General features: G+C 33.9%; 1 protein-coding gene across 1 annotated transcript in view; it reads right to left on the bottom strand.

Moving 5' to 3' along the window:
* The window catches only part of LOC145247428 (BRCA1-associated RING domain protein 1-like), a 129600-nt gene that overhangs the window by 23140 nt on the left and 91852 nt on the right, over positions 1 to 14608 (bottom strand). The window contains exon 6 of the mRNA XM_080109186.1: positions 2682 to 2762. Coding sequence (XP_079965312.1) covers positions 2682 to 2762 — 81 coding nt within the window. The remainder of the gene's footprint in view (positions 1 to 2681; positions 2763 to 14608) is intronic.

The raw sequence follows: 14608 nt of genomic DNA, 5'->3' as shown, positions 1-14608 counted from the left end.
AGTTCCTGTCCGTCGCGGTTACCACCTGACGAATGCCAGAGGAATTAGTTGGCCGAAACGTTGTGAATAAACAATCCAATAAAATAAGATGAAAAATCAACTAATAAAGATGAGACTAATAGTCCGAAATAAAAACAAATTAATAGAAAAAAAAAGGCCCGTGAAATTGAAACAATTTTAGATCCTATATATTTCTTAACCTTCTAAGATCATATATCAACAAAAATTTGCAGCACTTTGCATTTTGTTGAGATGCAGTGGCTTTGAGAAGTATGGTGAAGTCATGAAATCTTGTAATTTTAAGAAAAATGCTGATTGTCAAGAAAACTAATTTTTGCCATATTTCATCAAGTTTTGCTACTATAATCAACTTTGTTTCCAGATAGATTTCACGTGGTTTTAGGTATCCCATCATGAAAAGCATTAAATTTTGTATTTTGATCATTTTAAATCACTTATTATCTTGGAATTTCTGAAAACTTTGATCTCAAGGATAACCCTGAAGAAAAATTATTTTGTAAATTTATGATTTTTTTTGACAATATGACAGGAAGCTATATAGGAAATCAGAACGAAAAATCATGTTTTCAGGAAGATATAGGCAAAAGTTTAAAAACTTAGATCAAAATGACCCCCTGTAGTCTTTTGAGGGTTAAGTTTCTTAATCAAAATTGTTGGCTTGAGATAGTACTAGAAATTTCTTAAAATTTTTACAATCCTATTACTAGTTTCTGCTAAAACGGTTTCTTATGAACAAAGCATACTTTTAGAATGGCTTGGTGTTTACAACCTTCATCAACTAATCTTGAAAACTACTAGGTCTTTGAAATTGCTACTAGAACTTAACTGTTTTAGCATCTGGCTTACTTGCAAATTTATTCAAAAATTAAAGTGTGACATGAGTTTAACAAATGTCTAAATTGATTATCACATTCAATAGTGGGGGAGGGGATAAGGAATATTTTCCAAATATACCTGACTTTCAACAGACACTGTGTGTAAGCAGAACAAGAACTTTTAACCATTTTTGGTCCAAAAGCAATTTGTTGTGTCTAAAAAAAATATGAAAAAAGTAAGGCGTTACCATACTAACTACACTTTTTTTTAATTGGGGAACATGCGGAAAAATCCAAAAACCCTTAATATCTCTAGAAGGCTTCATTTCTTAGCAAATCTGATGCCATTTTTGGATTCCTTGGGTAAAAAAAATTTACCTGGGTGAACATTCAGGGCCAAACGATCTTTCAATCAGAAAATATACAAAGAGATGACATCACAAAATTGTCATCTGCATGTCGCATCATCTTACGTCAAAACGAACAATACCGTAAATCATGTGCTCAAATTTTCAGGATTTCTTATTTTTTATGCTGCCTATCTGCTGTGCAAATGACAGCCAGATTTGTGGATATGGGTTTAAAAATCCCATATTTCTGGATTTGACATGGAATAACTTTATAATTGAATAGTACAATTATATTCTCAACATTTGCACAATGCACATACTCAAAAGTCCAATGCAAATGGGGTCCTGATCGAACAGTAGAAATAGATGAAAGTGAATTTATGCACAGAAAATACTACCTAGGAAGATATTGTGAAGAGCAATGGGTTCTTGGTTTGGTCAAGCGAGAAACAAATGCGACAATGATGGTGCCAGTTCAAACGAAAGATGCAGGAAACCTACTGCCAATAATTCAACAGTACGTTTGACCAGGTACATGAATTGTGACAAATGATTGGCATACCTATAATCTGAATCATGTTGTGGTAAGCCAGATATAAATTCACTGATCCAGATGACTACTATTCACACAAATCATGTGGAAGGTAGCTAGAGTTTGCATAAAATTAAATCCAGGGCCATGAGGAGGACTAACAATGCAAACTTCAATAGTCATCTGCAAGAATTCCTGTGGCAGCAGAAAATCAAAGCCAACAATTTTTTAGAATATTATGTATTGAATACATTTTTTTTTTTTTAAAGATGTATGAAATTTGGATTTCAATAATTTTATTTTTATACTTTCATAAACATATTTATTAGATAAATTTAAATAAAACTTATCTTTAAAATTTAAAAAAAAAAAAAACTTATTTTTATGATTTCATAAACATAGTTTTTTTTTCTTTTTTACAAAATTTCAAAAATAAAAACTTTTTTAATTTTGTTATTAAAATTGCAAATAAAGACTAATTGTGTTATTTTTATCTGAATAATTTTAATTTTTATTGTATACTTTTCAATAATGCTCTTTTCTTCTATTTTATTATTTCAATAAATCGTTTCACATAGAAATACTGAAGAACAATAAAAGTGAAGGAAATGATTTGCTTCGTAACCACTTCCGGTAGCGTTATGCAGGAAATTAGGAAGTACATTAGCTGACTATATATAACCCATTACTCAACTCCCCACAGTTCTCTGTTAGACATGATCCCAAATAGTAGCCCCTTACATTCTAAGTTTTGCTTGGAGTTAAAATAAAAAAAATTAAAAGATATGCATGGAGAGATTGATATTTTGTCTCAAGAAATTAATTTTTGTTTCAAAAACAAAAGAAACGGTTAAAAAAAAAAGTATTTCTGTATACACATGTGGATGGTAGGAAAGAAAAGTGAAACTGGCATATTCTACAGCACGCAGCAAAAATACTTGGTGGTGATATACACATACTTACCAATGGCGTCCATCCTGCATGATCTTTGATATTAACATCAACTCCCTCTGATAGAAGAGTTTTAACTTTTTCAAGATCACCCTGAAATGATATATAAAAATAAGGAAATGATTTTATCTTCATAATCTTATATAAATTTGGTCAGTTTGTCCGTCAGTCAAAAAATCTTTTTTAAACATTGTATGAAGGTATTACTCATCCAAGCAACCATGCCTCTGTTTGGTCTTTCAGGTGACATGATCGGGGAAGGAAAAAGAAAAGAAACACTAAATTTTGTAAACGAGTTGTTTATATCCATGTAGTTGTAATTTGTATATGACAGGAAAAGCAGTTATAAGAAGAATGAATTAAAGAGGATAGTGAGAAAAGTTTTTGATGGCTGAGAGAAAGAGAGCATAGACAATGGAGAGGCGTTGGTGTGAATTACGGAAATTGGTGAGAAAGAGTCACAATTGTTTTTTAAACATTGTAATAGAAGGTATTATTCACACAAGTAACAGCGTTTTTGTTTGGCATGTCAGGTGATGAGATCAGTGGAGGAAAAAGAAAAGAATGCGGGAGTGAGTATGTTTGCTTAATGGCATTTCAACCTCTAGGGGTCATTTAATGCCAGGAAAAGGTTTACTGACAAAGGAAGTTTTAAATTTCTTAAAAAGTTTAACTTCATAAGCAAGATGCTTTAAATTTTCCGAAAAGTTTGTTTTCAAATGTAAAGAGTTTGTTTTTCTAGAAATGAATTTTACGAGATTAGTTTACAGGAGTTTAAATAAATTTGTTTCTTTTAGGTACTTTAAAATCTGTTAAGGCTCCACTTCCTGAAAAAGAAAAAAACTTAATTTGGTAGATGGATATTTTATATACATGTGGCATTAATTTACATAGAAGAGGAATGGTAGCTATTAGAGGGATGAATTAGAAAGAACAGTCAGTCGAGTTTTAGACTGCCGATAGAAAGCATAGTGGATGATTATTCTCGAAAGCAAAGTTGGTGCCGTGAATTAAAGTTTAAGCTATGAGGAGATGGTATAAAGTAAGGATTAATCTCACTCATGTCTATTGTGCGACCCATCATGAATTTCTGAGAACTAAATCGAAATGTTGATGAATGCAGATGTGTGCATCACTAAACAGAAGTGGTGTTAGAAGAGGATTAATGTATCACCATCAGATTTGAAGAGAGCCTACTTGCAGATAAGGGTCCATGAGTTGCTGCAGTTATTTCAGATAGTAATGATTAAAGGGAAAAATACTGTTTAACATGCTTCATGTTGGCGTAAACGTATCACCTTTAATAATGGCATTAATATCATTAAAACTGTTTTGATGCAAGATGAGTCCATAGTGAAAGCTACTTTAGCTTACATTGACGACGTATACATCAATGCGGACATAATGTCTGTTGATGCCGTCCAAATGAAACTAGAATTGTTCGGTTTAGTAAACAAAGACTCTAAGCACTTAAAGGATCAGGCACTAATCTTAGGCTTTGAGGTCTGGGAGGAGTGTAACACTTTGCAATGGAAGCAGGGGGGGGGTCCAAGTTCCAAACTTATCTAGTGTGTTTTTGTTTGTTTTTTTATTACATTTTCACCCCAAACAAGGCACATTGCCACTTTGGTGCAGGGGGCTACTATCAGGGGCAGCAACTACTGAGGCACTATGTTGGGATTTGGGCAGCAAGATGTCGGTTCACGTTACCCTTGAACTTCTGCATGTCAGTACAGTTAGGGAAGCAGGGACCTGGAATGGAATTCCAGAGTTTAGCGGTTCTGGGGAAGAAACTATTGGAGTAGAAAGATCTTTTAAATCTAGGGATCTCTGTGTGGGGGTGGGATTTAGCTGCCTGTCGGGTTTGTCGAGGGTGTCTACGTTGTGGGGGCACAAGTGTCTGCAGTTCGTCAGAGCATTCACCATTAAAATACTTGTAGAACAGGCAGAGGGATGCAACGTTTCGTCGATGGGACAGAGGCTGAAGCTTAGATGCCAGTTCAGGGCCTATCAGATTGGCGACTCTCTGTTAACATGATGCATTACACTTTCTATTTGTGGTAAATTAGGACATTTACTTGTGTGTGGATTGCTTCAAATGACAACAAGAGTACTAGAAAGAAAAGCGACTGCAGTAATAAAAGGATGGAAGGACATGGTGGAGGACTATTCTCGAAAGCAAATCATGGAAAACATTTCTTGACCATAACAGATTGTGGCCCACGAGCATTATACATCAAGAGTTCCACAGAGTTCCACACCATGTGAAAGATGACCCCACTCCATGCGCCTTTTCAACCTCTGAGGACAACAAGGAAGATAACATACTATTCAAGGTTAATCTTGATCCTCTGCCTCCTAGGATAAGTTCAGAAACACGACCTATAGAATCAGAAGAGACAATGTTGGAATCGGCAAGTGTCGATGATGGTAAGGATTAAAATGAGAAAGCTAACCCTCCAATCTTATGCAGAAAATTCTGTCGAAGGCGATCAGCATCTCCTTGTCATTTGTGTGATAGTAATGGGAGGGGGGGGGCAATAGAAGGTATCGCTCACACTAGCAATTGCGCCTTTGTTTGAACTGTCAGGTGATCGGGAGGGGGGGGGCTTAATTTTGTAGATGTGACATTAATTTGCATATGAGAGGAGTAGCAGTTATAAAGACGGCAAATTGAAGAGAACAGTCAATCGAATTTTATACCGCTGATAGAAAGCATAGATGTTGAGAGTTGGTGTTTGAACTACAGTTTAAGTTAAGAGGAGTTGGTACAAATTGGTGAGGAGTTCTGACCCCCCCCCTCCATTTACAAACATAATATACTTAACAGAATTTGCCTCATTTCAAAATATCAGAAAACTTTCAATCTTTATTATTTTTAGAAATAGGGAATATTGCATTAATAGTAAATAAATTCTAAACAAATAAAATGGATACCAAGAGTGGAAATCGAAACAGAAATCATGAGATTTACAGTCTGAGGTTCTAATTGATCTATTTCGACTTCTATATTTTTATAAAGTAATAGGGTTCGTGTGTTTCTGTCTGTGTGTACAGCTCTCCACCATCAACGAAATATAAAGGAGGTAAGAGGGTAGATCTCTCCTGGTAGAGAAACATTAGAACCCATTTTAGGATGTTTCTGTTATAGGAGACATAAGAATCTTTGCCTAATTTCTTTATATACTATTCTACAAACCACCCCCATATCGAATGACTTATGCTCATTTGCATATCACATTATATTAAATCTCTTTAACTAATTACCTCGACCTTATTACATATTGGAAATATTCTAATCATTTCAACTGTACTATTTACAAAATCTATTTAACATTTAATCTATCTTCTATCTTCTATCTATCTATATCTATAAAAACAGAGATGTGTGTGTGCCACAGACGATTTCTGATTGGTTAATCCAATAATCACATCTCCTAAAAAACAATCGTTTCTACGCTCTTACCTTTACCATAAAATATTATGGCTTTATTTATTGTCCATCTTGGAAGGGTTTAATTTTTTAATAACTTGTTATTTACAAATTAAAAAAATACGAAACTATTATACGAAACTAAACTACACGAAATACGCGCACACACGCACACACACACGTTCACTACCGTCACGTTGTTATGGCAACCAAACCCGCTGACTTCTTTTTCTCATTTCACTCGTGGTCTTAAATTCATTTCGGGTTTGTATTACTGTACACATAGATTCGAATAAGTTGCAAAAAAACAAATATATAACAAATAAATGTTATCAAAAGCAAATTTTTCGTGTTTTTATTCAATTTAACATGTTTATTCAGCTCGAAAAGCATACAGTGTTGACCGATGTATTGGAAAATTCAAGATGGCGGCCGATTCTCTCTTTAACACGGTAAGTTTGGAAAAAGGTGTAATAAATAAAAAACCGGTTAAAATACTGTTAAAAACTCGCTCAATATATGTTACCGTGACATAGGTTGACATATATTCGGCGGGTTTTTAATAGTATTTTATATAGTTTTTTATTTATAACACCTTTTCCCAAACTTACGGTGTTAAAGAATGTGTGAGACGCCATCTTGAATTTTCCAACACATCGGTAAACACTGTATTCTTTTCGAGCTGAATAAACATGTTAAATTGAATAAAAACACGAAAAATATATCCAGTTTTTATCGGTTTTTTACCTTCTCTGCAGAAGTACAAAAAAAAACAAACAAAAAAAAAAACGGAAGATACTTTTACAGAATGTTAAACTAACCCTAACCGATGTTTTATGTTTAGTTTAGGAAAAGTCAGAAGAAATAAAAGTCATTATTGCATGAAATATACGTATTTAGTTGAAGTATTGTTTATGTCAATTCTTTCGAAGAAATTTAGCAAGAATACCTGTAAACCAAGAAATCGGTAAAATGTCATCATGGATGAATACTTGTCTATTATAATTTCTACCCTTGACAAAAACTTAGCCATAACAAAAGAGATTTATTGTTCAGATTGTTTTTGAGATTGATTTCTAAAAAGATATTTTATAAATAAAATCGACTTTAAAATTAAAGACTTAAATTACAATAATTGAATTTAAACATTCTTATTTCAATATTTGGCACATAACACCTGCAAAAATGATCACAATGTCAGGATTTCATTTTATTTCAGAATCGATGGCAAATACTAATATTTAACATTAGTTTATCATTTAAGCCGATAAAAAGCCCTTTTTTTTCCGAGTCATAAAAGGATTTGGAGTTTCCTAATCAACCTTTCGGGTGCAGTTGCACGCTCTCAAAATAACTAAAGTGTTGGCTTTAAAAAAATTGGTTCATTAAAACTAAACAGGTTTAGTTTTAATAAAAAAAAAAAAATTAAAAAAAAATCGCTTTGGTAATTAGATATGTCGTATGGTTATCCCTAATCGCTGAATAAAACCGCTAACGAGTTGAATGATTACGACATAAAATTAAACTCGGGTTCCTGAAACGGAAACTTCGTTTGTTTTTGTTTTTTTTCTTATATTTACATTGTTATTTTGTTTTCATTTTCAATCATTCGAACAGTTTTCTTTTTCAAGTAATCCAAGTTACAAAATTCCCACTGTTTACTATGCTAAAATCACAATGACTAATGTATACCTATTAACCCTTATCCTTGAGTGGCCTCTGGGCCTTGATAAGTGGTGACACCCATGTAAAAAAAAAAAAAAAAAAAAAATCACTCGAACAGTTTTCTTTTTATAATGTACAGTTTTAAAAGTTTAAAAACGATATAGTTTTTACTTCAGGAAAATTAATGGGTCAGTTTTTACGATGTGCCCTGTTAAAATACTGTTAAAAACTCGCTCAATATATGTTACCGTGACATAGGTTGACATATATTCGGCGGGTTTTTAATAGTATTTTGTATAGTTTTTTATTTATAACACCTTTTCCCAAACTTACGGTGTTAAAGAGGGTGTGAGACGCCATCTTGAATTTTCCAACACATCGGTAAACACTGTATGTTTTTCGAGCTGAATAAATATATTACATTGAATAAAAACACAAAAAAGATATCCAGTTAGGTAGAAAAGTAACTTATCTTGCCTTTGATAACATTTATTTATATATTTGTTTTTGACTATTTTTTCGAATCTATGTGTACAGTAATCTTGCCAGGATGCGGAGGAAAATGAATGAAGGGGGAGGGGAATAAAATAAAAACATTTTGGAAACAGAATAAGTTTGAAAGAATTGCTTTGCACAGAAAGAAATTAATGAAAAAATAAAATTAAATTTCTTTTCTTTCTTGATTTTTTTTTTAGTTTTTTATGAAAAAGGAAGTCAAAATTAAGACTATAAAAAACAATTTTTATTAAGAGCGAACCTCAGTCGTCAGGTCTGTAAAAAAAAGACGTGGAATAATAAATGTTTTCTAATACAAATTGGTTTTACTTATGTGTTCATTTGTCTCTTTGAAGTTCGTTTGTTTAATATATCGGTTTGCAATATAATTTTGTCATTCTGTCAGACTCAAATTTTAAATCTATATATCTATAAAAGTGAAAGTGTGTGTGTGTGTGTGTGTGTGTGTGTGTGTGTGTGTGTCTGTGTACATTTCCCTACAAAATAACTCTGTCAATTTTTAGTCTACAGACTCGAAATTTGATATACAGGGTACTGAGATTTGGAAAAATCTATGTGATCGGTTTTTAGCCAGAAATTTGGCGATTAAGGGGTCAAAGTTCAACGATTTGAGCTTTGAGAACTCTACCAAACTTCTCCGACAATTTTGGGTCTACACACTTTAAATTTTAGATATAGCTTCCGTGGACATGGATCTAACTTAATAACTTGATTTGAGCCCAAAACAATAAATTTTCAGGGGTCATAATAGGGGTCAAAGTTTAAAAAATTACCCCCTTTTTTTTTGCTCAGCATACACCTCCAAACACCCGGGCAACGCCGGGCACCCATGCTAGTTTCTAATAAAGTGAGCTTAAAACATTACCTCAACAAAATAAATATAGCTTTGGCATGACATCATAGATTTATGACCAGTGAAAATCATGTGCACATTGCTGAAGTGATAATCGATAAGGATTAAAGATAATGCACACATGCATAAAGAGCTTTTGCATACGTACAAGAACAGAGAGTTAAATGAATTTGCATTTACAGTGATTGACAGTGATCCTTTGCAGGTATATTGGGCCCTTACACTGATTACCTCAAATAATAAATCTATCTAAAATAAGCAAAATGTATTATAATAAATGTGAAATGTACACAACATTTTTATAAACACTGTCGGCCCAAATCGCTATAAATTTCTCTTCATATCTCAGACTCATGAAAAAGAGGCAGGTTTTGATGGTTACCCATTAAGAGAGATGGCTATCCCAGCACAATCCGTCCAGAATAGATGCGTGACAGAGGGGAAAGTGTATGAGACATTAGGGGTAGGGCAACTACTTTAAATGAGAACCAATGTAAATTATTTTTTAGAATTAAAGGAATCTTTTTTTAACTTCAGTCTGTTGTTTTTGAGGTAGACTTTGTTTTAAAATTTCTTAACGAGTTTGCAAAAGGGATCAGGCATGTCCACAATTACTGTCCATGCATCCCAGCACTATGTGATGTGCAAAATGCAACTTCTCCATAGTAAATGACCATCCATGCATGTTAAGGAGTTACATCTTTCTTGTGTATCTTAATACGCATCAGCCTAGATAGAACCTCCTACTAGCTCACAATTAACAGTACAGGGTGGAACGATAAAATTGTCGCCCTAGAAAATATGACATGATTCCATTTACGTTTGATGAAAACCAGTTTTCTTTTTTATCATGTACTAGTTGGCAAGTTGTGTACAAATCCCGATAGGAGCCTTCTATCATGTCTGAAAGTGACACAATGTTCAACAAGCAAGAGCTAAGATATGCCACTGTACAACTCATGCTCTCTACTGATCCAAGTTATTACAACAGGACCATTACCAGCACCCTTCAAATACAAATCTGGACAGTTAAACACTTGAGGGCACAGCTCAACAAAGTTTCTAGCCACGGTTATGGTCTTTGGTGTGGTTTCAAGTGAGGATCACATCATGCCGCCTCACATCTTCAAAGTCGACTTGAAAATCTACCAAAGTGTACCTGGATGTGCTAAAGAGTTTGGTGATCTTCTGGTACAATCAGGTAGCCGTTGAAAGACACTGGGTGCAGTAGCAGGACTTGGCACCGGCCCACAAATCCAAAGAGACCCAGACTTGGCTTCAGAAGGAGTGCTGTGACTTTGTACCCTTCTTTCCACAACTTGAACCCACTGAACTACTTTGTTTAGTCATGTCTGAACATCAACATGACCTCCCACAACACCAAAGCTAGCCTGATCACTGCCATCTGCCGAGTATTCGCCAAGCTCCTGCCGCCGCTTATGGAAAAAGCGTGCTCCCAGTTCTGACCCCATACTGAGGCGGTGATTGAGGCTGAAGGCAGCTACATTGAATAGATGTCAGCTCTACTACATAATCAAGTTATGTGAATTGATTTTTTTCAATAAAAAATTTTAAATAAAGCTGTAGTGTTATTTTTTTTTTATTGTTCCATCCTGTAGTTCAAGCTGCACTCATCAACAAACTGTTGATTCTGCTCTAAAAACAGCATAGTTTCACAGATGATCTAATGGCTTCAGTCAATGGAGTACCATGAATTATGTGCAGGTTTGGCATGTGGGATATACAAGTCTGAACGGTGCTTGTGTAGATTAGTAATCTTTTAAACATTATTGAAAACATTACATACTTGCATGCCATTGCGAAATTAGAATAAATTCCAAAAATCATGAAAAATTATTCAATAAATGTATATTTATTATTCAATAAATGTGGGAGACGTATTTTTAACAAAAACTTCATCCACGATTAAGTGTGGTTTAAAAATTAAGTCTATTTAAGTCCAGGGAGATAAGTCAGTTTGTTATTCAGAATTCCTTGCACACCTTTCCCACATTAAAACATACGATAAAATTCAGTAAATTCTATTTTTACTCATAATTATTTTTCTACTGGATCATTTTTCATAATTTTTGGAATTTATACTAATTTCTTAATGACACGCAAATATGTAATAATGTTTTAACCTGAAATGTGTTGGTTTTAAAAAAAATCACCAACTTGAGAAGGCAATCATTTTGATTAAAAATGAGATTTCATTGATTTCGGTGACAATAAGAGTATGGGAGAGTGGAACATTTGTTGATCCTCATTCAATCCTGGACAATGTTGGGTCTCCCTGCAAGTTACAAATAAAAAAAATTGGTGTGAAATTTACTAAATATAATTTACCAATCTTGATCTTGTTGCTTTTTATAGACTTCTTCCATATTTGACACAGAAAAAAAATTGTATTCTCTATAAAAGTGAAATTGTGTGTGTGTATACATTTCTCTACCAAACTACTATCAAGTTTCAGTCTACAGACTCAAGATTTGTATTGAGATTTGGAAAAATCTTTTTAATCGGTTTTCGACCAAATTTGGCTGTCGAGGGGTCAAAGTTCAACGATTTGACCTTTGAAAACTCTACCAAACTCCTCCGCTAATTTTTGGTCTAAATACTTAAAATTTTAGATGTATGTTACTTGGATATGAATCAAACTTTTTAATTTGATTTGAGCCCAAAACAATAAATGTTAAGGGGTCAAAATTGAGGTCAAAGTTTTTAAAAATTTGACTTTTTTTTTTTACATAGGCATCACCACATTATCAAGGCCAAGAGGCCACTCAAGGATAAGGGTTAAAGAGTGTACAGTAGAAATTGGAAAATATAGTAATCATTAGTAATGAAAATTTGGTAAATTTGATAACTTATATGGAACGGCTCATCAAGAACTTATTTACTTTAGACTTGAACACAACCATATTGTAGTCAGCCGGAAAGCAGGAAAACGGAAGATAATTCCACAGGCGTGCAGTTCTAAGAAAGAAGCTTTGTTCATGGAATCTACGTTTAGGTTTAGGAACAGATAAAGAGTGGGGGGAATTATTGATAGTGTTTACAGCTAGACGAGTGTTTCTTGTGAAAGTTTGGTGAGGGGGGACCATAGATTGAAGCTCAGTTGAACACTTTCCATGAAAATAACGATACATCAGAGACAAACTCGCAACATCTCTTCTGTGAGATAAAGGTTGCAAGGAGGAGAAAAGAACATCTCCTACGAGGCTACGAAGTCTATTTTGAACTCTATCAAGGCAGGCCAAGTCCTTTCTAGCAGCATATTTACCGGATCGATAGAAAGATCCCACTATTTTTCCAGCGGCCTTGGCAACAGATTTGATGTACGTGTTCCATTTAAGATCAGGAGTAATGGTCAAGCCCAGAAGCTTGTCAAAACTTGAGGCCTCCTGAAGACGAGAGCCATTCATTTCAATTGATGCCAAATGTGGATTAGAATGTTGATGATGTAAAGAGAGAAGCTTGGTTTTAGATGCATTAAAAGTAATCAGCCACTCCTTTCCCCATTGTACTACGTGCTCAAGATCAGAGGAGAGAGAATTGGAGAGAACTTGGTCGTTTACTGTCTTAGATGTGCTACCATAAATGGTAGTGTCGTCAGCATAAATGTCTACAAATGATGTAAGGATGTGATTTGGAAGATCATTAATGTAGATCAGGAAAAGAGTTGGGCTCAGGATGGACCCCTGAGGGACACCGGCATTAATACTGTGAGCTTCTGATTTTTGCCCCTCTGCACTCTCTACCAAATTACTCAGCCAATTTTTGGTCTAAACATTTTTAATTTTACATAAAGGGTATTCAGACATAGTGCAAACTTTTTAATTGGTTTTTGGGTGAAAATTTGGCTGTTAAGGGGCCAAAATTGAAAGAGTTGACCTTTGAAGACTCTATAAAACTCCTCTGCCAATTTTAGGCCTAAACACTTGAAATTTTAGATGTAGGTTATCTGGACAGGAGTCAAACTTTTTAATATATCTGTAAGAGTGAACGTGTCTGTGTGTGTGTACATTTCCCTATGCAATAACTGTCAATTTTTAGTCTACAGACTCGAAATTTAATATACAGTGTACTGAGATTTGGGAAAATCTATGTGATCGGTTTTCGGACAGAAATTTCGCTGTTATGGAGTCAAAGTTCAACGATTTGACCTTTGAGAACTCTACCAAACTCCTCCAAAAATTTAAGGTCTAAACACTTGAAATTTTAGATATAGGTTCCTTGGATATGGATCTAACTTAATAACTTTATTTGCAACCAAAACAATAAATGTTAAGGGATCATAATAGGGGTCAATGTTAAAAAAATTGAACATTTTTTTTTTTTTTGCTAAGCATACACCTCCAAATACCCGGGCAACGCCGGGCACCCATGCTAGTATATATATATATATATATATATATATATATATATATATATATAAAGTTTATATATAAATATATAAAGTTATGTACAGTACATAAGGCTGAGCAAAGCCAGGCTAAACTGCTAGTTTGTAAAATTCAAACAACTATTCTCATCTTTTTATTTTCACAATGTTTTCACCAACATAAACAACTTTCTTCAAATTCATCATTTGAACTCAAAAACTTGTGCAGAATTTGGAATTGAACCTTTTATTTAATCCATAGATTAAGAAGTTATAATCTGGTCATGGCTGATAGAACAGTGGATTTAATCGAGAGTTTAGTTCAAAATTCTACACAGGCAGCAAAAAGAAAGCCCGCACTTGTAATTTTTTTTAAAAACTGCAAATTTAAGCTAAATTTTATGTAACTATTTAAACAAACTATACCTCATTTGGTTTGCCTTGAGAGAGCAATTTAACAAGATTTCACTGTTGTTGGATTTGGGGAGCCGTTTCAAATCTGTGTCTTAGGCTACAGATCTTGATGGGCATTGTCTTACCTGTTAAAAGTAACTCAAGTACGACCAGATTTAGGGGCATCATGAACACTGCCGGTGTTTTGGTGCTTTTGCACAGTCTTTCGTACCATTTTCTCATCACATTTCAATCTGCGGCCAATTTCTCGATTGGATAAACCAGAAAGGTGGAGATTAATGAGCTCCTGACGATCACTAAGAGAAAGTCGTAGCATATGGACTCAATAACAATTAAAGATGCTTTGTTGCCTGTTGGTGGATATTTTCAACTGATTTAGGCGCAATAATTTAAGCTGGTTTTAAGCAAATTTGTTGCTACGGACTTTCTTTTTGCCTCCTCAATTTGAAGTTTTTTTTTTAAATTGATGTAAACACCAGAATATTTCAATTAAAAGTCAAATATGAACAGGTAAAATTATAGAGGAATAAAAGGTGAATCAAATGATGTATAGGTTGTTTAAACAGTTACATTAAATTTAGCTTAAATTTGCAGTTTTTGGAAAAATTACAAGTGCAGACTTTTTTTGGCGGCACTGTATATTGCTTGACTAGAAAATACCAAAAAAGATG

Source organism: Euprymna scolopes, chromosome 25 (genome assembly GCF_053919585.1).
Source record: "Euprymna scolopes isolate OS-2025 chromosome 25, ASM5391958v1, whole genome shotgun sequence".
NCBI classification, from domain to species: Eukaryota; Metazoa; Mollusca; class Cephalopoda; order Sepiida; family Sepiolidae; genus Euprymna; species Euprymna scolopes.
Note: the sequence above shows the minus strand (reverse complement) of the source record. Positions and strands in the feature narration are given on the sequence as shown.